The following is a 25,889-nucleotide window of genomic DNA, read 5'->3' as shown; positions in this document are numbered from 1 at the left end:
AAGTTTTTTAAAAGTGTCAAACTCTAAGGTCGAGGTCAAATGTACAAAATTTATACTCCCTGAAAAGTCTTGTCACAATACTCATGTGAAGTACCGCTGGAAAATCCTAGCAACTGTTCATCAAAAGGTATGACAAAGGCGTGGTAATTTTTGGTAAACTTGGATCAAACTCCAAGATGAAGAGGTCAAATTTGTTGGTACCCAAAGAAAGATCTTGTCACAAGGAAAAAACCTGTGACATGGAATTAATTGAAAGCCGTGACGCCACGGCCCCACCCACTCATCGATTACGGGGGCATAAAAAAGTGTGTTATATCATGTTCTATAATTTCATCGACGGATAATTTTTATACGTACCATGGGTCTTATAAAATGTTATGAGCGTAATTTGATATTTGTTGAGAAAATTGATATATATTAGACTAAAATGAAATAAGTATATTTTAATTAATAAGAAGATAAATAAATATATGTACTACATTGTAATATTGTAGATATAGATACATAAATACAATGTAATTAAAATAAATTTAAAAAAAAGAGTAATTGATTATTTAACTAGTTGATAGAAAATGTTTTTCTGCTACCAAGCCCTCTTTTTAAAAATAAGAAATAATTTCCGTCAACACCCTCCTACAGATTATTAAAACGAAACGCATAGTTATTGAAACTCCGAATCTGATTAGACCGCGGGAAAATGAACAGGTGGTTATCTTTCCTGACTTGATATTGGGCAATAGAGGGCGCTAGGTGTATATAAACATGTAAAGGAAGTGACAGACATTCACTTTCTTAGTTATTTTTCACTGTCCCTGAGTTGTGACAAGGGAATTAATAATCATGAGAACTTTTTTGATATCATGTGTTTTGGTGGCGTCCGTATCTGCAGCTTGTATGCCAGGAGGATATTGCCCACTCGATAATGTTGAGGCTAACGCAGTTGTACAAGAAATGGCCCAGTTTGCTCTCAATGCATATGCAGCCAAATCACACGACGTCTCGTCATGTGATGGAACCTTCACAGTTAAACATGCTAGTACACAGGTAAAAAACAACAACTAGTACATCTCTGATCATCGAAATCGTGTTTTCCGTACTTATGGATGGTTGGGGGGGGGGATAAAACTATTGTTGCATGTTGAGTACGTTATGCATATTCTCTTGATTATTCTCTTAAGAGAAGTTTTCAGACCTTCACCTACATCCTGGATGTAAATGAAAGCCTGTCCACTTCTCTAAAGAGAATAGTTATGCCCCTCAGGAGATGTTTTTGTACCATTCTACCTTCCTTTCTTTTTTTTTTTTGACTGAAAATAAACAGTTTGAAGATAGATTGATCGTCATATTGTGTACCTATTAAACCAAGAAGAAAAGTGAAATCCACACACTTTTGGCCAGGAACTTAGGATCATTTTATCATATTGTTTAGGAGTAGAATTCAAAGGCAATTTTGACAAGGTCTAATTAAAGATTTACTTGATCGTGTTGGTATATACAAAAAAAATTTCTCCACTGGCAGCTTTATATTTTTTGCTAAATGGAGAATGTGAAAGACAGTATGGCAGTCATCGTATTTTAAAAAGTCTTTTCTTTTATAGATTAAACATGTTAAATACTACTGTTAATGAATTCTGTAAGTTTTCAGGCTTTTATTATAGCGTATGATATCAATCCACTAGCACACCTGAGTCCATCAATTTTATTATTTTATTTTTTTTTACAGAAGTGTCAGATGGTATGAAAGACAATATATTGTCTTGAATCCACTTATTCAGTTCAGTTATTCAGATGAATTTTGTTCAATGTTGTTATTGGTTTTAGAATTATAGCATCAAAACATCAAAATTAATTCATTTTGTAAAAGAAATTGCAATTAAGACAAAACAAAAATTGAACTGGTCTTAAAACCTGAAGTCAGTTAATTAAATAAAGATTGTTTTTTACTGTTATGGTATGTTTTGTATTTATAAAATAATTAATTTATCATAATATTCTGTTTTTATTAGATCAAAGAACAAGCTTAGGATTTGTTAACACATGTACAAATTTGATATTTACAGGTAGTTGCAGGTATTAACTACAAGTTGACTGTAGAAGCTACTTGTGGAGGACAGGTAAACAATTTCTCTTATCACATGAAATCTCACACAAGGTTATCACATGAAATCTCACACAAGGTTATCATACGAAATATCACACAAGGTCATCACACGAAATATCACACAAGGTTATCACATGGAACATCACACGGTTATCACATGTAATGTCACACAAGGTTATCACATAAAATATCACACAAGGTTATCACACGAAATGTCACACAAGGTTATCACATGGAACATCACACAAGGTTATCACATGGAACATCACACAAGGTTATTACATAAAATATCACACAAGGTTATCACACGAAATATCAAACAAGGTTATAACATGGAACATCACACAAGCTTATCACATGAAATGTCACACAAGGTTATCACATAAAACATCACAAGGTTATTACATAAAATATCACACAAGGTTATCACATAAAATATCACACAAGGTTATCACACGAAATATCGCACAAGGTTATCACATGGAACATCACACAAGTTTATGACATGAAATGTCACACAAGGTTATTAAATGAAATATCACACAAGGTTATCACATGAAATGTCACATAAGATTATCACATGGAACATCACACAAGGTTATTACATGTAATATCACACAAGATTATCACATGAAATGTCACACAAAATTATCAAATGAAATATCACACAAGATTATCACATGTTATGTCACACAAGATTATCACATGAAACATCACACAAGGTTATTACATAAAATATCACACAAGGTTATCACATGAAATGTCACACAAGGTTATCACATGAAATGTCACACAAGATTATCACATGAAATATCACACAAGGTTATCACATGAAATATCACACAAGGTTATCACATAAAACATCACAAGGTTATCACATGAAATGTCACACAAGGTTGTCATATGAAATGTCACACAAGGTTATCACATGAAATATCACACAAGGTTATCACATGGAACATCCCACAAGATTATCACATGAAATATCACACAAAGTTATCACATAAAATATCACACAAGGTTATCACATGGAACATCCCACAAGATTATCACATGAAATGTCACACAAAAGTTATCATATGAAATGTCACACAAGGTTATCACGTGAAATGTCACACAAGGTTATCACATAAAATATCACACAAAGTTATCACATGAAATGTCACACAAGATTATCACATGTAATGTCACACAAGGTTATCACATGAAAAGTAACACAAGGTTATCATATGAAACAATATGCAAGATTATCACACGAAATGTTAAACAAGTTCATCAGCTGAGATATGTCACACAAGTTTATCACATAATGTCTTACCTTGTATTACATGAAATAACAAACAAATTTATCACAAAAAGCATTACACAAGGTTGTCACATGAAACGTAATACATTGTATCACATGAAATGTCACAAAAGCTTGTCACATGAAATTTAACACATTGTGTCACATGATATGTCACACAAGCTTATCACTTGAAATGTAACACAAGCTTTTGTTAATTTTAAGGTGCACATTGCAAAATTAATTATATTACTTTTCATACAGATGAATTTATTGATACTCGTTTTCTTTTCTCCTAACTATAAATTAGATCATTCTTTCTTATAAAAAATAAAGATCTGACATTGTACATGTAATTATACTGTGTTTTACTAATGATGTTTAAAGGAACACAGTACTATGTTTTTAATTACCTTAATTTACAAATTTATAGTATTGTTTAGAATACTAATGGAAAAAAATTAACATTTAAAATTATCATGATAGAAGAAATCTTTGTCTAGTCTGATGCTCATACATTCATTGTTAATTTTGTAGAAGACATTGTGTCAGTTCACAGTGTTTGACCAGTCCTGGACCAGCACAAGAGAGCTGACCTCGGATCACTGTTCTACCAGTCATAAACGCTTAGCTCTGGTCGGGGGCCTATCTCACGCCGATACAAGCAGTCAGCAGTTCTTAGATGCCATGAAATATGCAGCATCCCAAGTTGACATGCAGAGCAACAGCATGTACAAAACTACCCCTGTCCACTACAGCCACTGCTTCCAGCAGGTCAGTGGAAACATTACAAAGCGAATTTGTAAATTATTTAAATAGTGTCAATTATTTTTTTAAATGTATAAGTGGCAGCAAAAAACAGTATAATTTTCATTGCCTGAAATTGGTAAATTTTCCAAATTGAAAGACAAAAAATTCCCAGCTCAACTGCTAGAATACAAAAGAAAGATCTTGAAAAGGAAGTAAACAATAAACAACACAAACAAAATCATTCTTTTGACATATTATGCAGCATCATTGCAGACCATGGCCAAAGTGTATGATTCTCTACCATTCTGGTCGTGGTTGATAGAGAAGAGAAATATTTTGTTCTTCATGAAAATATTGACCAATGCCAGTAAAGCATAGTCAGAAAATGAACTTTGTCACAACCTTTCAATACCTAATCGCAGTTTACGAAATATTTTTGTGTACTAATGATGCCAATGTTGATGTCAATTGCAATGGAAACAAATATTGTCATTGACTGAACATGACGTCACAGCATAGAGCCTTAAATATTCAGATTAATACAATGATTTATGTGACTAAGCAGCCACAGGTAGGAGAGAGCTATATGCAGACTCTGAACCGTGGCTCGAGACAATGATTGTGCAGTTATCAGACTTTTTCTGATGGCCCAAGAGTGCAGCATTTGGAGATCAGCTGATTCCGAATATCATGTTTTGATTCAAAAGAATTAATATTGCTAGTTTTACTTAATAGGAAGCATTTTCATGCAAGAGGTTTTTAAAATTTGTAAATCTGATAAGTTTCGGTAAAAGTGATCCAAACAAACTAACCAAGGAGTTTTGACTTGCGGTATGAAATGTGATTTTTATTATAGGTTGTAGGCGGCATGAGATGTGGTGTTTTCTGTTGTAGGTTGCTGGTATGAAATGTGATTTTTATTGTAGGTTGTATCCAATATGAGATGTGGTGTTTTCTGTTGTAGGTTGTAGCCGGTATGAGATACGTGTGTGATATCACCCTCACTGAGAACTCTTGTATGAAGGGAGACACAAAAGATTTGTCTCTGTGTGCAGTAAACAGCAATGGATTCGTGAGTATCACTATCAACATTGTTTATGGGATTAAATAAAAAGTCTAATTTATGTAAAACAGGCTTAACTTCAATGACTTTAAAAAACACAGGGAAGTTATTTGTAGGTATATTTAATTTCCTTGTGAACTAAATAGAATACGTTGTTTATGTAAACATAGGCTTCATGAAGGTTTTAAATATTTTATAAGTCTTCACTTACATGTCCCAATAACTGCATTTATTTCGGGAAATTATAAATGCTAGAAGTATAGATAAACAGTTTATTTCCCAGGACAAATAAAATAGAAAAACTATTTCAAGAGGAAAAGTGTACACACAATTTGACAGTTTCTCTTATGATGAGATGAAGTGCATATAATTTAATGCTAATATTGCGGTTGCTCATCAAAGTGAAAAAAGGAAGATTTTTATTTTGGTCAAGAAATAGATAAAAAAATCAGATGTGAGCCTTAGATTTATCTTGTTTTGCTGTTTATACAGTAAATGAGATGTCACCTTGTTTTATACCTTGTATCTTTCAGTCCACCACATGGCACGTGGATATTGTTTCCCAGCCTTGGATGCCAAACAAGTACACAGTACAAACACTAACAATGAAGGTATTAGAATAAGGTTTATTTTTGGCTTTCCTGGGACATATTGACTCAATTCATTATTTCTGATCAGATTCCTCATTCCCCCTCTCTCCTTCTTTCTCCCTCTTTATCACTGTTCATTATATTTCCCATTTCTGAAGTTCTCCAAGAATGGCTGCATGCACATGACCAAAATACACTTATATTGTAATGAATCTCTTTTCATGATTAGAAATTTATTGGAAGTCATTCCTTTTGACAATTGCTAAATGTCTTGTGAGTAATCTCAATTTAAAACTGTTAAGGATTTTGTTTCTCTAAACTGTATTTTCTCATGTAACATATAATTCCTATTATTTTGTGGAAGAATCTGATGCACATAGTGTATTCTTTATTTCTTCATTTCAAAATACTCGAGACATATATGTATGTACCATGCTCTCTTTCCTTTATGCACATGAATCATTTTATTCAATATTTTATGCACATGTACATCTTTTTATTGACTTCATCCTCATTTTCAGCACTAGGATAGCACCTCCTATTAACCAGCATGGTGACAACTAACACATTTGATTAACTACTAATTCTGGGAACATCTACTCACTGTGATGCTATTGCATGAGATCAAGATACTTAATTTATTTGTTGCTTTAATGTTTGATGTTTATTAAAGTTTTATACCTTGTTTTATTTTGAATCCTGCTTTGTTTTTACTCTGGACACACCAGTTCAATATTCCTACTCAATGCACTATGATATAAACTACATGATATTCTTCTTTTGCTAACAATCCTGGAAGTCATATCTGAGAGTTATAAAATACCAATACCTGATACAAAATGATTAGTAAAAATGTACATGTATTGAAAAAGTAATGTCCCTGTATATGGTATGCATTTTCATGGTATGCAAGTTAATCATAATGCACCCAGTTTGAATTAAATTATATAATTTTTAAAGTCAATCTTAATTTACACATGGTAAAATGATAACAGTTCAGCAGTATCATAACAAAATAGAATCTTATGTCTTGTTAGTTTGGTCTAAATAATCTCAGACTGTTCAAATAGAAAAACTGCATCAAATTAAAAAAAAAACTTGAACAGAACATTAATGGATGTCTTTGCTGTACCTTTGAAATTTAAAATGATCACTTTAAGGTAGTGTAAATGGTTGATAGCATTAGCACACTAGAATGTTAACTGTCACTATAAATATATAAGGTTTTTAAGCTCCCATGACATTACTTAAGGAATCACTTTCTAATTTGTGAAGTATGCCAGGGCATCAACGATAGTTGGAAACATGGGATAATTTGCACAAGGGCAAAGCTCATGCATATTAAATTATCCCACGTTTCCAACTGTCATTGATGTCCCTGGAATACTCTACTAACTAGACAGTGATTCCTTGTATTTCCATTTCATTATGAAATAAAAGTGTAAATTTAGATTTTAGATATGTAGTCTGATAGATTTAAATTACATGAGGCATCCAATGTCAGTTTCATTAGTGCCCACCAACTGACGTCAAACACAGAGACAGCTGCATGAGAAGTACATGCATTTTAGGCCTCTTCAGCAACAGCATCAGACACAAAGCCAGATGCGTAAGATTTACATGCACTTTAGGCCTCTTGAGCTCCTGACGTATCGCTTGGCAAAATTTACATGCCAGAAGAATGATCAAGAATCAAATCCACTAACTTTCAAAGAGTTATCACAGAGGAAACAAATAGAAATGGAAATATTTTTAGATTAACTTTCATACTCTTAACATGTAGATGTTACTACATGTAAATCTTTGTCAATGCTTACTTGATGAAAGCATTAGTGATCTGATAGAAAAAAGATATTCATAAACAGTGAACTGAACCGGTGACCATGGTGACGGATGTAGATCAAACAAATGGAGACCAAACTGCCTGAACTAGATAAACATGACCAGACACGATAGATAATACAGTTTGGGTAATGGTTTTACTCTACAATTTAACATAGTTACTTTGAACAATAATATAGTGATTGCCTGAATATAACGGTCACATTATTTCACCTGTTATTACAAAGTAAATACGCAAAAGAAGAAGTCCCTTTTGCTATAATTGCCCTCTGTATTTTTTGTGAGGTCACTCAAGGCCTACAAGATTATTGCAAAATCAATGAAATTACATAAATTATGTTTAATATCAAGATTTTTATACTGCCTTTTTAGCAGACCACTGATTTACACTGTACTTCTGATAAGAGAGTGTAAACTATGACTATGGTCGATTGTGAATGTTTGGTTGAACTTTGACCTGGGCTTCTTGAACCACTTCATTCTAAAGCCCTTATCACTCATATTAAGGAGAATCATTTAAAAGGTTACACATTGTATGGAGGATCTAAAATATGCAATTATTAAATGATAATGCTTCTGAGAAATAAATTCCTGTTTTATATTTTGTAGGGCTGAAACAATACACCCCCTCCACGATACGATACGTATTGCAATACTTGTGTCACAATTCAATTTTTTCGATACAATACATTTTAAAAAAGAAACATATCATTAGGTTAAAGAAAACATGTATTCAGATTCCAAAAGATACATAAAAGGTGGTGATACAAGAAGAAAACACTTCTTGTGCTTCTGTCGATTAAAATAGCAAATTGTCTGTGTCAATTCTAGCAGCAGTAGCCTGCTCTATAACTTTCTCTCTCTCAATTATCTCTCTCTTGAGTGTCAAACTGTCCAAATGAGGACAAAGCTGGTCATTTCAAGGGATAATCTAGCCTGATTATAAAAAAAAATGTATTGAATTGAAAATTGAGGTAGTGAATTGAATATTGAATTGAGGAGTTATATTGAACAATATCGATATTTCGATGAATTGTTTCAGCCCTAATATATTGGATCATGGAGTTCACCCATATTATTTTTTTTTTCTCTGAAGTACTCAAATACTGTAAACAGGGAAATTTTTGCTCCTGTTTTATTAGGTCACCTGAGTAAACTCAGGTGACCTATTGCTATCCGTTTTCGTCCGTCGTCGTCCGTCGTACGTCGTCCGTCGTTCGTCGTCCGTTGTGTGTTAACATTTGAACATTTTCAGCTTCTTCTCTGCAACCACTGAACCAATTTCAACCAAATTTGGCACAAAGCATCTATGGGTGAAGGGGAACAAAAATTATGAATTTCATGATCCTTGCCCCCCTGGGGCCTGAGGGGTGGGGCCAAAACCACTAAAATTAATGCAATCTTAAAAAATCTTCTTCTTTACTCCTGGACATCAAGCAGTCAAACTGTTTGCATGATAGTAATCAGCATTGAGTCCTTTACCAAAATTGTGAAATTCATGACCCTGGGGTCAGGGGTTCTAGTGCTAGGGCGAGGCTAAATAAGTATATAGTGAAAATGCATTATTTCTTTGGAAATCTTCTTCTCTACTCCTGGGTATTAAATAAACCAACTAAGTACATAGTTATGATGAGCAAGGGTGCCTCTACCAAAATTGTGAATTTTATGGCCCCAGAGTCAGGGGTTCTGGTGTAAGGGCGGGGCTCTATTGATTATATATAGTGAAAATACATGATTTCTTTGAAAATCTTCTTCTCTGCCCCTGGGTATTAAATATACTAACTAAGTGCATAGTTATGATGAGCATGAGTGCCTCTACCAAAATTGTGAATTTTATGGCCCCAGGGTCAGGGGTTCTGGTGTTAGGGCGGCTCTATTGATTATATATAGTGAAAATACATGATTTCTTTGAAAATCTTCTTCTCTGCCCCTGGGTATTAAATATACTAACTAAGTGCATAGTTATGATGAGCATGAGTGCCTCTACCAAAATTGTGAATTTTATGGCCCCAGGGTCAAGGGTTCTGGTGTGGGGGGGGGGGCTCTATTGATTACATGTATATAGTGAAAATACATGAATCCTTTGAAAATCTTCTACTCTGCTCCTAGGTATTAAATAAACCAACTAAGTGCATAGTTATGATGAGCAAGAGTGCCTCAACGAAAATTTTGAATTTTATGGCCCCTGGGTCAAGGGTTCTGGTGTTAGGGCGGGGCTCTATAGATTATATATAGTAAAAATACATGAATTCTTTGAAAATCTTCTTCTCTGCTCCTAGGTATTAAATAAACTAACTAAGTGCATAGTTATGATGAGCAAGAGTGTTTTTACCAAAATTGTGAATTTTATGGTCCCAGGTTCAGGGTTTCTGGTGTTAGGGCGGGGCTCTATTGATTATATATTGAAAATACATGAATTCTTTGAAAATCTTCTTCTCTGCTCCTAGGAATTAAATAAACTAAGTACATAGTTATGATGAGCAAGAATGCCTCTTTTAAAATAATGAATTTTATGGCCCCAGGGTCAGGGGTTCTGGTGTTAGGGGGGCGGGGCTCAATTGATTATATAATGAAAATACATTAAATCTTTGAATTTTTTTTTCTTTGTCTCTGGGTACAAAGCAGATGAACTACCTTTATAGTTATGATGAGCAAGGGCCCTAATCTTGCAGAATTGTGAATTTCAAACCCCCAGGGTCAGGGGTGGGATGGGGGCTCTACTTATATACTGAAAATGAATTTATTGTTTGAAATGTGCTCTTTTGTATTTATAAAACATTTATTTATTTTTTTATATTAAGGGTGCCTTTTTGAAATTTGTGCAATGTGTGGACCTAGGGTCAGGGGTTTATGTCAAAGTGTTAGGGGCACTACTGGTTAGTTGGAATGCATTTTTGTTCCCCTACCCTGCATATGGGTATTCAGTAACCAAGCTAAGCAACTGTTAAGTGTATTGTTATGATGATCAATGGTCCTCTTTCAAAATTGTGAATGTCATACAGCATCTGGCTTAAAACATGAATCAAATTCAATAACTGGAAAATTGTTGCATAATGCTCAGGTGACCTATAAGGCCCGTGGGCCTCTTGTTTTCACCCTTGTCACATTTGTGCAAATTTAAAATGGGACCAAATAAAAGAACACTGTATAGTTTTTTTAAACAGAACTGTGAATGGGAGAATTTAAACTGAGCAAAATTGTTAGCATGTGTGAAAAGGGCAAAAATAACCCTGTATACAGTATTTGTTCTCCTTAAAATCCAAGAACATTGCCTGCTTTTAATACATTGACTTTAACAAGGAACATATTTAATTTGAAATAATAGCACTTGTGACTAAATCTCTTCCTTTATCTTGATGTTTGAAATTGAATGGTTAGACTGGTAAAATTGTGATAGTTTGTAGTTAAGGACTTAAAATGATGCTTGTTTTAAAACCAGCATAAATTCTGATTCAAAGCTTACATGGAAGCCATAAGAGGGTGCAGAAGTAGGACATTTTCCCGAATTTCCTCAATTCTGGTGGAATTTCATTATATTTGAGATACTTTTCTCTTTGAGAAACATAGAGCACAAGCTTGCCTATTTGAGATTTTTACACATAAACTGCATCCGATACTAGTTGATAAAATATATTAATTTGGTAGATAGGCAAGCTTGTGCTTATGTTTTCCGAAACAAAATATATGCTGTAAAAACAATGAAAATTTGCATAAAAATGAGAAAATTCGAAAACTGACCTATTTTCTGACCTCTCTGTAATCTCTGCGTATTTCAAAACTTAGAACCAATTCTCATTTTGTGGAAGGGATGACAACAGGTTTCTATTGATAATCTGTTGCATCATTTTGAAAGACACCCAAAATCAGGGACCAAAAACGGGTCTTACCCTATTTTGTCCTTTTTAGCTCTACTGGTCAAAGACTAAAGAGCTTATGCGATTAGTAAGGTGTCTGTCCGTCTGTAAACATTTTTTCAAAATGCTACTCCTACAGTTTTGGTCTGATTCAGTATTACTTAACACACAAGTAAAGTACACTAAGATACATATATAATTCTTTATATTGGTTTTTGATTTCTATGAATGGTGTTGCCATGGTTACTAAAAATAGAAATTTCTTTGAAATATTTTCAAAATGCTACTCCTCTTACAGTTTTGGTCTGATTTCAATATTTCTTGGCACACAAGAAAACTATGCTAAGATACATAATTCTGTGTATCGGTTTTCGATTTCGATGAATGGTGTTGCCATGGTTATTAAAAAATTGAAATTTCTTTGAAATATTTTAAAAATGCTACTCCTACAGCTTTGGTTTTATTACAATAAATCTTGCCAAGAAAAAAGATTAAATCAATGATATTTTTTTTAAATTTATGCTGTTGCAAAGTTTCAAGTTGCAATATGTTAATTTTCTCTTTCTTTGTTATAAGTATAAACCAGTAGAGCTACAGTCTCATCGGAGACTTCTGGTTAACTCATGTAGTTGTATATCAATCATTGTCAGAGAAATTTATATTTTAAAGCCATTTTATATGTTTTAATTTGTAGGAAAACATTGAGGTAGAGCCAGAAGACTTAAAAACCCTGAAGTTGAAAGCACTGAAAGAGAAACTTGGATTAAAATTGAAATCTAATTCTGCACAAAAGATTAATGAGGCATTTGATTGCAAAGGGAAAATGTGCAAATCTGGCAAAGCTCTTTTAAACTTAGGATATCAGCTTTATAACTTGGGAAAAAATAAAGTGAAATCTGATAGAAAAGTGATGGATCTCAAAAAACTGCTGGGTAAAGATGGGCATGATATGAAACTGCATGGAAAACAAAGTTTAATTGGTGGAGACGGACATGATTTAAAGCCACATGGAAAACAAAATTTGATTGGTGGAGATGGACATGATTTAAAGCCACATGGAAAACAAAGTTTAATTGGTGGAGACGGACATGATTTAAAGCCCCATGGAAAGCAAAATTTGATTGGTGGAGATGGACATGATTTAAAGCCCCATGGAAAGCAAAATTTGATTGGTGGAGATGGACATGATCTTAAGCCTCATGGTAATGTGAATGTTCTGGATGGAGGAGCTTTGTTACTAAATGGAAGTCCCATGTTAAAGGGCAGTGTTGGGGATCTTTGCCAATGGGGTGTGTTTCAAAACTTCCAAGCAAAATATGAGAGGCTCTACATGTCTAAAGAAGGTACCATTGTTTTTAATACATTATTTAGTTTAGAACAATGCCAGACATCTTTTTCTTTGTGATTGAAGTCTTTCATGTACCAGCATTTCACCTTATGTGATATGACATAAAATATTTCAATGCATATCTTGCTTCAGAGGAGAAGAAGAGATTTAAGATATTCTGTGATAACTTGAAGAAAGCCCAGAAGATGCAAGACATTGAGAAAGGAACAGCAGTGTACGGAATCACAAAATTTTCAGACATGTCTGGTAAGCCACACAGTTTTCACAGTTTTCAAATTAAAACATCAGTTTGGAAAGTGGCTTAATATTGATTTCCTCTATGTTTTTTTTTTTTGTTACCTTTACAGAATCTGAATTTAAGCAGTATGTTGGCAAACTTTGGGACCAGAATGCTAATAAAGGAATGAAGAAGGCAACCATTCCCAAATTTAAGTCTCTGCCTAAAAGTTTTGACTGGCGTGAACATGGCGCTGTGACAGAAGTTAAAAATCAGGTCAGATTCCTTTTAAAGATTTATTTAATGCGATAAATTCATTGACTTAATGGAATTTTTTCTATTTCTTACACAGAAAAGTTGGTCCGATGGAGGTCAAGGTCAAACATTTAAAATTCTAGAATTTTCTATAGCCAGACACAGACATCCCCATCCCTTTATATCCCTTTTCAAGAAGGGAGTTGTTTATAAAATAAATCAGAAAAAAAAACCTGCATGATAACAGTTGTTCTTTTTTTTTTCTTCACAAGGTTAATATCATTGACTTTCATGGTTCCAATTTTGCCAATTTATTCACTCTTCCTGAGCATCCCCGAGTTAATCTCTAGTTATAAAAATTATCAAATTATGATCCTTTGGTTTGTCAAACAAATTGTAAAGTGTAGTTTACTTTCCAGGGATCTTGTGGGTCCTGCTGGGCTTTCTCTACCACTGGGAACATAGAAGGACAGTGGGCCATTCAGAAGAAAAAACTCATCTCTCTGTCTGAACAAGGTAAGGATTACAGCGAGGTAGAGATAGAGTTTTCTTTAATGATTTATGAAATAAATGTATAAAGCAGTTCTCATAATACTGTAAAATCACATATTTCGAGGGGTCAAATTTTCATGGTTTGAGGAAAATATATATTGGTTCATGGGGATTTGTTTTCATGCAGTAGTTATACATCAAAACTCGGTTATAACGAAGTCACTGGGACCTATGAAATTACTTCGTTATATCCGTAATTCGTTATATCCGTGTAAGAATTTGTTAAATTTATATAACTGGGGATCCAAGATAACTTCGCTATATCCGTGAATTCACAATATCCGTGTGCGTACTAACCGAGTTTTAGTGTATATGTGAATAATTGCATTTTCGTGGTGGACTTAAATTTTTGTGTCTCTCCATACCTTAAAAACAACAAAACTAACCCCCCACAAAAATTAGAGATTTCACAGTATTCTGTCGATAAACAATAAAGGTGTGTAATATTGTAAATTACATTTTGATGAGTATTCTTTTTAGCGTTTTTGGCAGAAAGCAATATCCGCTAATTCAAGTACGAGGCTAAATGTCTCTCACATAAATCTATAAAGAAGAATATTAAGATATGCTCTAAATCAGATCCACGCTAACTTGTTCAAAATCCAATTACCACCAAATATTGTAAGCACTAAATATAGTACATTTACAGTATTTCTCTTTGGCTGAAGTGACAGAGATTTGTCATGAGATTTGCTACATGTAGTCTACATAGATTAAGCAATCCTTATAAACTCCTTATCATTGTAGTGTCCTATGACTCCTGTACACAAGGACATTTAAGTCTGATGTCAACAACTTTCATGTCAATAACATGAGATAAACAGTTGATACTCCAAAGTACTCACAATAAGTACAGCTACTAGTCATTTGTGATCCATTGATATGAATAGTAAATTAAGGTACTACTTGGTATTACATGGTCATTGTACCCATTGTACCTTGTTACTCTCTCTTTATTTCCTGTTTATTACTCATATTAAAAATTAACACACTATGATATGGCTGTTATTTTTGTGGTTTTCTATATAAAATAAGTTTCAGAACACCCTGTAAAAAAAATTGTCCAAATTGAGGGAAACTTCTTATATTGGACATTGGGTAGGATATTTAAAGATGCATCTTTTACATATTCTGTCCACTTTGGTTTTAAAGCGTGATATGCTTGTTGATTACATAAAAAACAATATCAACCAGTGTGTTATTTTCTGTATGATTAAGATATTGGTTTATTGTGTTTTGCCTGTATTTTTACATTGTTTGTTGATGTCTTTGTTTATAACAGAGCTGGTGGACTGTGATAAAGTAGATGAGGGTTGTAATGGTGGACTACCCAGCCAGGCCTACAAAGAAATCATCAGACTAGGTCAGTACACTGTACACTTTGTCATCAGTTATATGGAGCCCTGACAAAGAGGTCATAGAGGTCATAAAAAAACCAAGTTTGTAAAGTTATATATTTGATTTCAAATTAAAGGTAAATATTCTCTGTCACAGTTGCTGGTCTGCCAGGAGTGACATCTTGTCTAAGAATTAAATCAGACGAGGATGCAGGGTCAAAGCTTCCTAAAGATTGTAAATGTTTGTTTGCCCCAATGTAACAAAGATTACACTGTATTGTCTTTACAGGAGGACTAGAGAGTGAGACAGACTATAAATATAGAGCACACGATGAGAAGTGCACCTTCAACAAATCAATGGTTCGAGTGAAAATTAACGGCTCAGTGTCCATCTCCAGCAATGAAACAGGTCAGTCACCACGGTCACTGCTGTTGGAAGTTTGTACTTCAATATTATTAGCTCACCTGAGTCACTCAGTCACCTATACATAATATAAAGCAACTACCTCTCTACACAGATGTACATGTGTAAGTCTTCAGGATTTAGCAGTCCATCTGAGTTGGAAGCTTAATTAGGATCAAAGCCATTATAACTAGAGATACTCATGTTTATTCAGGTGACCAAGGTCCATGAGTCTCTTGTACATCTTGGCAATACTTGTTAAATGAGTGACAGGATAAAACTAGCCATAAAGTGTACATGGATTTGGAACTCTTTTGACAAGAAGACATTACTTTCCTCTCACATTAATAAATTTGTTGCAAATTTTACCCATTAATTTTGTAAATAAATTTATTTTATAGAGATGGCAGCATGGTTGGTGAAGAATGGACCCATTTCTATTGGAATCAATGCCTTTGCTATGCAGGTACTGTATGGGGCGTCATGTACGATTGTTAATAATACTGTAGCGGTCAGCAGGGTTCAATCGCCGGTGGCCAGATAGTTTAGTTAGTAGAGCACCTGACTGGAGTTTCAGAGGGCGGGGTTCGAATCCCGGTCTGGTCCGCTGCATTTTCTCCTCTCCCAGTTCATTTTATACCATGCCATGCCCTGGAATTGACAGGTGAAAGACCTGCCAGGGATGAGCCTGGGTTGGGGTCTTTGGAGGGCCAAAGACCTTTAAGGAGGGAGGAATGGGGCTGTCAGCTGGGTTCAATCGTCGGTGGCCAGATAGCTCGGTTGGTGAGCACCAGGCCAGAGTTTCAGGGGGCCTGGGTTCAAATCCCGGTCTGGTCCACTGCATTTTCTCCTCTCCAGTTACAATACATTCAATATAGGAGTGGCTCTCATTGTGATTATAAATATATCCCAGAAACAGAAAGGAAATCTTCAGATTCAGTAAATAGAATGTGAATTATTCTTATTATTGGTCAATTCAAACATCACAGGGATGACAGTTCAATGGATAACTTCCATACATGATAATCTCTGGTTAAATAGTGATACATGTATAGAAACTTTTGTGTACTCTCTTTGTATTTCTTGAAACTCGTGGTTAGATTCCACATGGCATGTTGATCATTGGTTTTCCTGATATGAAGGATTTTATCAGAATTTCCACATCTGTTGTACATTGAAGAAACATCTTATCAGTACATGTAGTTCTGTTGTATTAAAGTAGACCAGGTGATTCCATATTAAGAAATAAAGATAATAAAGGTCACAATCTGACACGACCAAATGGGACACATCACTTACTACTCAAACCTTCAGAGGGTACATTGGCAATTTAATTCTTTTTTTGAAATTACATAATGCTGATTGAAGAACATTTTCATCTTCTCTGCAACAATTTCAACCAAATTTGGCACAAAGCATCTATGGGTGAAGGGAAACAAAAATTGTGATTTGTTAGGGGCCTGAAAATAAAATTAATGCAATCTTAAAAATTGGACATCAAGCAGTCAAACTGTTTGCATGACGGTTACAAAATTGAAAATGGTTTGTGACAGTGAAAATGCATTATTTCTTCGAATTAAATAAACAGTTAGTTATTATGAGGCCATTGTGAATTTTATGGCCAGGTGTTTCTGTGAAGAGAATGTAGTGATAATACATGTTATTTGATAATCTTCTTCTCTGCTCCTGGGTATTAAATAAACTAACTAAGTACATAGTTATGATGAGCCCTAGAAAAACATCTGAGTTGTCTCTCTTTGAACATCTTATCCTTTGCTCCTACTAATGATCTAATTACATATTTAAGGCTAGGATTTCTTTTAATATTTAGTTTTACAAACCCTCAATTCAAGGTTTTGAATTTTCTAAAACAATTTTTTTCTTTCCGATGTCAAATTTGAGTAATTTCAAATTTACGAATGTTCAAGGGCGGGTAAATGGATAGCTTGGTTTAGTGTAAAATTTATCAGGGTGCCATTCAAAACGTTTCACCCGTTCAAAGGACAAATAAAATGCTGAACTTTGTTGCAGTGACATGCTGGTGAGCTATACAAGTCTGTCGGTAAATTATTTTCCTCCCCAAGGTTTTAAAAAACATTGTTTAGGTCTCTGTTATAGCTTACAGTCTCTCATGTGTCCAGTCACAAAATGTACAAATGTTAATAATTGATTTATCTTTTTTTTTTACTGGTTTTTTATTCTCATGGCTGGCCTTAGGTTAGATAATTTCAGGGCCCCTGGGTTTACTACTAATAATAAATGTTTGAAATCTGCCCTTTGATAAGCATGGTCTCTATAAAATTTGTGAATTTCATGGCTTTTGGATTGAAGCAAATACAATCGCTGGAAACTTGTTACATGATACTCAGGTGACCTATAAGGCCCGTGGGCCTCTTGTTTGAAACTACATAATGCTGATTGAAGACATTGATCTTTCAATTTTACTGACAACTTATACTCATGATTTGTTAGTTTGAAAATGCAGCTTAAAAATTGTGAAAAAGTCTATACGGTTACACAAGAAAATGGTTTGTGACAGTGATGAACAGTTGCTGGCCATGTCCAGGTGTTTCTGTGAAGAGAAAGATAATGTCAAGGCTAGGTAGTCCTAGAAAAACATCTGAGTTGTCTCTCCCTAGATAATGTCAAGGCTAGATAATGGACTTCAAGATTGTAATCAGAATGTCAAGGGGAGGATTACAGTACTAGTACAGTACTAAATAAAGTCTCAATACAAGTCCCAGAAAAAACATCTGAGTTGTCTCTCTCCAGTCACAGGACTTACTGGTTTATGGCAGGTTGTCTCCCTGTTTCTATAAAATTGTGTCCCTGTCATATCTTATAAAAAACTGGATTGGGAGGAGTTTAAATTTTATTGCGTTCATATTTTAGCCCATATAAATGTTTAATATCATTGATATTGAGTGAAGGGCAGATCTCAGAGGTCAAGGTCACAAGGTCATGAAGAAGTGAAATTATGTCGGGTATGAGTCTAGATGGATGATTGAAATGCTTTCAAAATTGCTTTTAATGATGACAGAGGTTTGTCATGGTCTTGATCAAAGTTCATCTTGTTAAGGTTATATGACTTTGATCAGGTTTATAATTGATTTTTGTTTATGTTTTTCCCTCTTTTTGCAGTTTTACATGGGAGGAATATCACATCCCTGGAAATTCTTCTGTAATCCAACAAAACTAGACCATGGAGTATTGATTGTTGGTTATGGTGTTGGTAAGTAGGAAGTATGATGTGGAAAAAAAATTAAATATCTGTATTTTTTATGTCATAAATTCCTGAAACAGAGAACATTTTCATTAATGCATTTAAAACATTAATAGATGTGAATGAATGTCTGTTTGGATATATGACACGTTGCAGTGCCAAATGTTCACTTGTTCATGGATTTGATTTACTTTGCTCGTATTTTCAGATGGAAGTAAGCCGTACTGGATTGTTAAGAACAGCTGGGGGCCGGACTGGGGAGAAAAGGTTTGTAGGAAAACAATTTACTAAAAAAGCTTTACCTCATTTCAGACTAAAAAGTTTTCTGAATTTGGTTGGTTTATGATTGTCACATGAAGATACTGTAAACGAAGCACAACTGATAATAAAAAAAAATTCCTGTCTTGGCATGGTGATTAACAAGCCTTAAGAACAGAAGGGGGAAAACTCTTCACATTCCAATTTTTCTTTACAGGGTTACTATTTGGTTTATCGTGGAGCAGGGGTTTGTGGCCTGAACACCATGTGCACCTCAGCCGTCGTCAACTAAAGATCAAACAGCATCAGCATTTTCTAGTCTACGTTCTTAACTGTTGCATAATACTGGTACATGTATTTGATAGATCTCTAGGTGATGCTGTGCCTTAAAGACTTAATTTGTACAAATTACAGCCTTTGTATTGGAGAAATTAAACAAAACTGCTAGCTGGTCATAGCAATATAATACATGTGTTAAATTAATACTATACTTGTAAATATTTTTATTGTTAATTCTTTCAAGATTTTCAGTGTATGTGATGTTGTTAACATTGGTTTAGTCTATTTGTACATATACACGTTCATCAGTGATCTGTTATGATTTTTTTCTTTACATCATTTTAATACATGTATTTTTTGTGTGATCATTGCAGATAATTATTATATTTTTGAACTTTAAATAGGATGCAAAATTTCTATTGTTTTAATTGTTCAAATCTTAAAATTGGTAGTTATACAATAGCTGTTTTATTGGCAGTTACATTATACCCTGGTAAATACATTTCCGTTTTTCCAAGTTCTTTAATATTTGGCAAGGAACATTACATGTTTGTATGAAAATATTGCCTTTTCCAGAACTTAACCATTTTATTTTTTTGTAATATAAACGTCCTTATTCTTAATGTACATCATTAAAAATCTGACAAATATGTGCCACATAACTTTATTCTTTGTTGTTGTTTGTGATATTTTATATGAACAAATTTATATGTGGAATTTTCATTTATGCAGTTAATTCATAATAAATATAGTATTCACCTTTCAACAAAGATTTTTTCTTAAAGAAGTAACTAAAGGTGTCTCCATTTGAATGAAAAGTTACTAAAGATCCTAGGAAATTACATACTATCTCTGGGCAACCACAATATTTTGATCTCTACAAGATTCCACTGAGCAACGTGGAGACCGGTCCTTGGGATTAGACCGTATAAACCCAGGTCCTGTGTCGCAGTAGATGCTGGCACCAAAAAGATCTCTCACTGCGACCCTCAATTCCGAATATAGGTTAAAATTTGCAGCTCTCCGGCAAGTGGTGGCATCTCCATTTGTATGAAAAATTCTCGAGAGGGATCTTAAAGAACAAAGGAAGGTTCTACAGGTGCTAAGCTCACAACATATTGAGCGATTAAACTTGTATCCATCTTAGTTCAACCACTGACCTTGTGACTTTAAAATTGATAGGGTCATCTAATTTCTAGTAAACAGTTAACAAGTTTGATTTGATTAACAAGTTTGATTTGTTTAACAAGTTTAATTTGTATCAACCAGAGTTCACAGGTTACTGAACACAAAATCAAGTGTTCATCTTTCTTCTGTACAAATTTGATGTCTGTGAAAATACTGAGCAGACAATCTGGTATCCATAATTTGACCCCAGACCTATAACTTCAAAACAATACAGGTCATCTAATTTACAGCATATGAAGTTTTGATGTTGACAAACATTTCTCTATTGGGCAGGCTTCAAAATGACATCTAATTTTTAGAGTTCCAAGTTTAATGTCTGACAACCAAACAGTTTTGAAATACCGTATAATCCCTATTAACCACCCCTGCCCCTATAAGCGCCCCCTAGGTCTTTTTTCAATTATCAGAAAATAAGGGCCCCCTGTACATTGATTAAAATCATCTAGAATCGTATCAAAAGTCTGCCAAAATTTGAACAAAGTGAAAATGTAACTTGTCTATTATCCAATTTCTCAGTGGAAAATGAATCATATCGCATAAATTGGGTGGATTATCTTCACTTAAAGTAAAGTTCGACATTATTTTAGTTGCTCTTTAAAATTTTTGAAGTATAAGAATGACACTAAATAATATAAAAAGAATACCAAAATAACCGCCCCCCTTTTCGAAATTTTCTAAGCGCCTGGGGCGGTTAATAGGGATTATACGGTATCTGTCAAGCAAACAAGCAAAGTTTTAAAGATGAAGAGTAACAAAATTAATTTTTCTTTTCTCCAGTAGGTTGACCCTTAACAAGTACCCACAAAACGGATTCTTTTTAAGGGGTACCTCACTCCACCTTATCCTCCCTGAATCACCATCTACACGACTCCATACTAAAACCACAGAGCAATGATAATAACAAAATACAAGTGTATGTAAAACTCTTTTTAGTCCACTTTTTAGCTCACCTTGACGAAGTAACTATAAGCCCTACCTGGACCAAACTTGCATGGATAATGCATCTAGGGATGGATGCTGGATCTGACCTACATTAAAGTTTTGGGAGCAGGTCAATTCCCAAGTAACTATAAGCCCTACCCGGACCAAATTTGCACGGATGATGCATCTAGGGATGGACACTACCAGACTTGCTTCGGATGCTGGATCTGACCTACATTTTGCAGATGAATGACCAGGTTCAAGTTTTTGGAGCAGGTCCATTCCCAAGTAATTATCAGCCCTACCCGGACCAAATTTGCATGGATAATGCATCTAAGAGATGGACACTAACAGACTTGCTTCAGATGCTGGATCTGACCTAAATTTCCAGATGACTGACTAGGCTATTCCCAATAACCTATAAGCCCTTACTGGATCAAACTTCCTTGGACGATGAATTTAAGGATGGACAATCAAAACTTGCTAAGGATGCTGGATCTGAACTACATTTTCTAAACAAGTGACCAGGTTAAAGTTTTTGGAACAGGTTAATCCCCAATGAACTTTAAGACCTATTTGAACAAAACTTGCTTGAACATTGTTGTCAGGATAAATACTTACTGTTTAAAAAATATGAAGTGAGATTTGCTACTTAACCTGATAACTTTCGTTGAGGTGAGCTTTGTAATCTTTGATTACCTATGTTTTAAATTTTCACTGAGCCTTTATGATGATTTAAACTTTATATATGAATAGCATTTCAATCATGCTTAATTATAGGGCAAACTTCAATTTTCAGATCAGGCCATTCCAAATTTTGGAACGACTTTACTTGACCGGTCCCCAGAAAAATGCACTAAAATGTAGTGTCGCAAAAGGCGACTTCAGTATATATGAGATTGCATGAGCGATTAAAAAAAAAATTTAATATGAGGTTTTTTGGCCTTTTGACCCCAAAATTGAATTCTACGGTTAAAAGTTTAAAACTTCGTTGTTCTCTAACAAAATTAATAAATATTGTTTATTCATGGAAAAAATCGACAAAGAATAATTCTGAACGATGCGTGTGCAGCGCATGCTTAGTGCCATTTCTTTCGGACTTAGCCATTCTTCCATGTAAACAAACAAAGGAAATGCCACTGAAGCTGAATTATGATCTTGGAAAAATTACAGAAACAACTGAATTTCTTAAACTTATCTAAAAGAACAAGTCACTGAACTCTAATCCATCGGAAAACGTTTAGACGAAATCTCCAGGGCAGATGCTAGACTAACCCTAATCTGTCGAATAATGTGCGAGGACGAACCCTAATCTCTCGGATGGATGTGAGATTAACCCTAATCAGTCGAATACTAGTTCAAGGACTAACCCTAATCTCTCAGGTGGGTGCAAAACTAACCCTAATCAGTCGAATAGTGTGCAAATTTAACACACATTTCAGTTGAGTGACGTAGTTGTTACGTCATAGTCCAGTGAGCCTGAGGATCTTGCGGATCTGGGGAGGACCAGTAAAGTCAAGTCTACCCCAAATTTTTCCCCCCCTGTTAAGCATCCATCCACCTTTCAAAAAACTACCTACTAATCGCAAAAACCAAACATAGGTAATCAGAGATTACAGAGCTCACCTCAACGAATGTTGTCTTTAAAGTAAGGCAAAGTCACACAATTAATCAATAAAAAGTGTACATCCAAAAATGCAAAAATTATGCAATTTTGATTTGATACTTTGGAATAGACCTATATAAAAACTTCAAACTAGTTCTGAAGCAAGTTAGAGTTTTCATCCCTTGATGCATCATTTGTGCAAGTTTGGTTTATATAAGCCTTATAGTTTCTAGGTAAAAGACATGCACCCATAACTTTTAAGAGGTCCATTATCTGGAAAATGTATGTCGAATTCAGCATCTGAAGCAAGTCCATTAGTGTGCATCCTAAGATGTATCATCCATGCAAGTTTGCTCAATATAGGGCTCAAAGTTACTTGGAAATGAAACCTGTATAAAAAACTATTCAGCATCCAAAGCCAGCCTAGTAGAATGCACCTTTAAATGTACCATCCATGCAAGTTTGGTCATTATATGGCTCATAGTAACTTGGAAATGAACCTGCACCAAAAACTTTAACCTGTTCACTCAACTTGAAAATGTAGGTCAGATTCAGCATCCGAAGCAAGTCTGGTAGTATGAATCCTAAGAAGTATCATCCATGCAAGTTTAGTCAGCATAGGGCTCATGGTACCTTGGAAATGAAACCTGCACCAAAAACTTTAACCTGTTCACTCAACCTGAAAATGTAGGTCAGATTCAGCATCCGAAACAAGTCTGGTAGTATGCATCATAAAATGTACCATCCTTGCAAGTTTGGTCATTATATGGCTCAAAGTAACTTGGAAATGAAACTTGGACCAAAAACTTTTACCTGTTCACTCAACCGGAAAATGTAGGTCAGATTCAGCATCCGAAGCAAATCTGGTAGTATGCATTCTAAGATGTATCATCCATGCAAGTTTGGTCACTATAGTGCTCATAGTTACTTGTAAATGAGACCTGCACCGAAAACATAAACCTGTTCCCTCATGCAGAAAATGTAGGTCAGATTCAGCATCCGAAGCAAGCCTGGTAGTGTGCATTTTAAGATGTACCATCCATGCAAGTTTGGTCAACATAGGGCTTATAGTTACTTGGAAATGAGACTTACACCAAAAACTGCACCAAAAATGTTAACCTGCTCCAAAAACATTAACCTGGTCATTCCTTTGCTGAAATAGCAGCATCTGAAACTTTGACTGGTAAAATGAAACATCTTCCATGCATGTCTAATCAATATAGGACATAGAAGTACTTGAAAAGAAAACTGCTCCAAAAAACTTAACCTTAACCCGGGACGCCGACGGTATTACATAAGCTCCCCCAACTTCATTGAGGTGAGCTAAAAATAAATGAAACACCATGTTCATAGTACATGTACTAAGAAATGATGTCATTTAGAGGATTAAAATTCATTAATCTTAATTTTTTGTAGAAAAATAACCAAGCATTCAATGCTAATAAATCTTAAATGACATACATTAATCTAGTCAAATATACCCAGTATAAATAAATTGACAAAATTTGTAATGATTCCGACCAGAATAATTAAGGAAAAGGTATGGTAATGGCCAAATCTGGCCCCTTATTTAATGTAAAATTCAAAACACAGCTAAAATTGTGACAGTTTGTAGTTAAGAAAATAAAATGCTTGTTTTTATAAAACCAGCACTAGTTTTGATTCAAAGCTTACACAGACGCCAAGAGTGTGCGGAAGTGGGATGTTTTCCTGAAATTTCTCAATTCTGGCTAGTGGAATTTCGTCAAATTTGAGATACTTTTCAATTTGGGAAACGTAGAGCATAAGCTTGCCTATATGAGATTTTTATGCACAAGATGCATCTGATACTAATATATGAAATATATAAATTTGGTAGATAGGCAAGCTTCTGCTTTTTGTGTCCTCTAACAAAATGTATCATAAAATCTATGAAAATTTGCATAAAAGTGAGAAAATTTGGAAATTGACATACATGTATTTCTGATCATCTTGTGACCTCTGTGTATCCAATAACTTAGAACCAATGCTCATTTTGTGGCTGGGGTGATAAGTGAGTTTTAATTGATAAACTGTTGCATCATTCTATGAGGCACCCTAAACCAGGGGCCAAAAAGGGTTCTTAGCCTATCTTGTCCTTTATAGTTGCTTTTCTAATGTGGGGTGTCAAAAACACAAGGTGAACACGTATGCTAAACATAGGAAAAAACTCTGAATGACTTCGCACGCACAAACTAGGACAATACACTTAATGTAGTTTTAACATTTATTTGCTCAAATAAGGCAACATCAAATGAATGTGTATGTTGCCTTTCAAAATAAAACACCCGAAGTATGATGAAAAATTATATAAAATTTTAAAACTTCTATGAAATATGTACAAAATGAGAAAATGCTACATTACTTATTTCAAACCAAAATATCCAAAAAGAAAAAAATCTAATTCTTACAGTACAATCTTAATAAATGTTAATAAAAGCTGATCCTTTTCACATTAATTATGATGAAAATGTTAATCTACAGTGCGTGTTTAATTTGAATAAAAATTTGAAATGAATCGTTCTTCAGAGTTGGACAATACAGTGTCCAAGCAAAGACTCCAGATAATTTCGGTATAAAAACCAACATAAGGACATGATTCTATACTTGTGATGATAAGATATGCAATCCAGAAGTCCTCGCTATTGAACTGAGGAGTGTGGTGGATCTTTTATGTACAGAAGACTGTCTAACAATGACAACAACACTTAGAAGAAAGCTGCCTGCACGTGCCCTTGAGATCTACTTGGTGCCACTAACACCACTGCCTCCCCCGCTGGTGGTGTAGTTTTGCTGGGG

The 25,889-nt window shown here is 34.5% G+C and overlaps 3 protein-coding genes across 4 annotated transcripts in view; 2 read left to right on the top strand and 1 right to left on the bottom strand.

Moving 5' to 3' along the window:
* Nucleotides 1–25,889, top strand: part of LOC134248885 (leucine-rich repeat-containing protein 57-like) — a 99,466-nt gene that overhangs the window by 35,856 nt on the left and 37,721 nt on the right. The window lies entirely within an intron of this gene.
* LOC134248884 (uncharacterized) lies at nt 737–20,127 on the top strand. The gene is made up of 15 exons (XM_062731281.1): nt 737–1,044; nt 2,061–2,114; nt 3,924–4,160; nt 5,101–5,208; nt 5,733–5,810; nt 12,180–12,828; nt 12,966–13,079; nt 13,181–13,326; nt 13,725–13,821; nt 15,140–15,220; nt 15,484–15,603; nt 15,999–16,063; nt 18,739–18,829; nt 19,029–19,087; nt 19,296–20,127. The coding sequence occupies exons 1-15, from the start codon at nt 841–843 to the stop codon at nt 19,368–19,370; spliced, it is 2,178 nt and encodes a 725-aa protein (XP_062587265.1). The 5' UTR covers nt 737–840; the 3' UTR covers nt 19,371–20,127.
* Nucleotides 24,614–25,889, bottom strand: part of LOC134248883 (heterogeneous nuclear ribonucleoprotein U-like) — a 12,947-nt gene continuing 11,671 nt past the window's right edge. For both annotated transcript variants that reach the window (XM_062731279.1, XM_062731280.1), the window contains exon 19: nt 24,614–25,889. This exon is cut by the window's right edge and continues 135 nt beyond it. In XM_062731279.1, the coding sequence (XP_062587263.1) occupies nt 25,833–25,889 (57 nt within the window). In that variant the 3' untranslated portion in view covers nt 24,614–25,832.

This window comes from Saccostrea cucullata, unplaced genomic scaffold (assembly GCF_032062105.1).
Source record: "Saccostrea cucullata isolate Sc308-1 unplaced genomic scaffold, CSIRO_AGI_Scuc_v1 ctg62, whole genome shotgun sequence".
Classification (NCBI taxonomy): Eukaryota; Metazoa; Mollusca; class Bivalvia; order Ostreida; family Ostreidae; genus Saccostrea; species Saccostrea cuccullata.
This window is presented reverse-complemented; position numbering and strand designations above follow the sequence as displayed.

Coding starts and splice junctions, on each gene's coding strand:
- LOC134248884 (XM_062731281.1), top strand. CDS start 841: ATGAGAACTTTTTTGATATCATGTGTTTTGGTGGCGTCCGTATCTGCA. Junction 2,115..3,923: donor AAGCTACTTGTGGAGGACAG/GTAAACAATTTC, acceptor TTAATTTTGTAG/AAGACATTGTGTCAGTTCAC. Junction 15,604..15,998: donor CATCTCCAGCAATGAAACAG/GTCAGTCACCAC, acceptor TTTATTTTATAG/AGATGGCAGCATGGTTGGTG.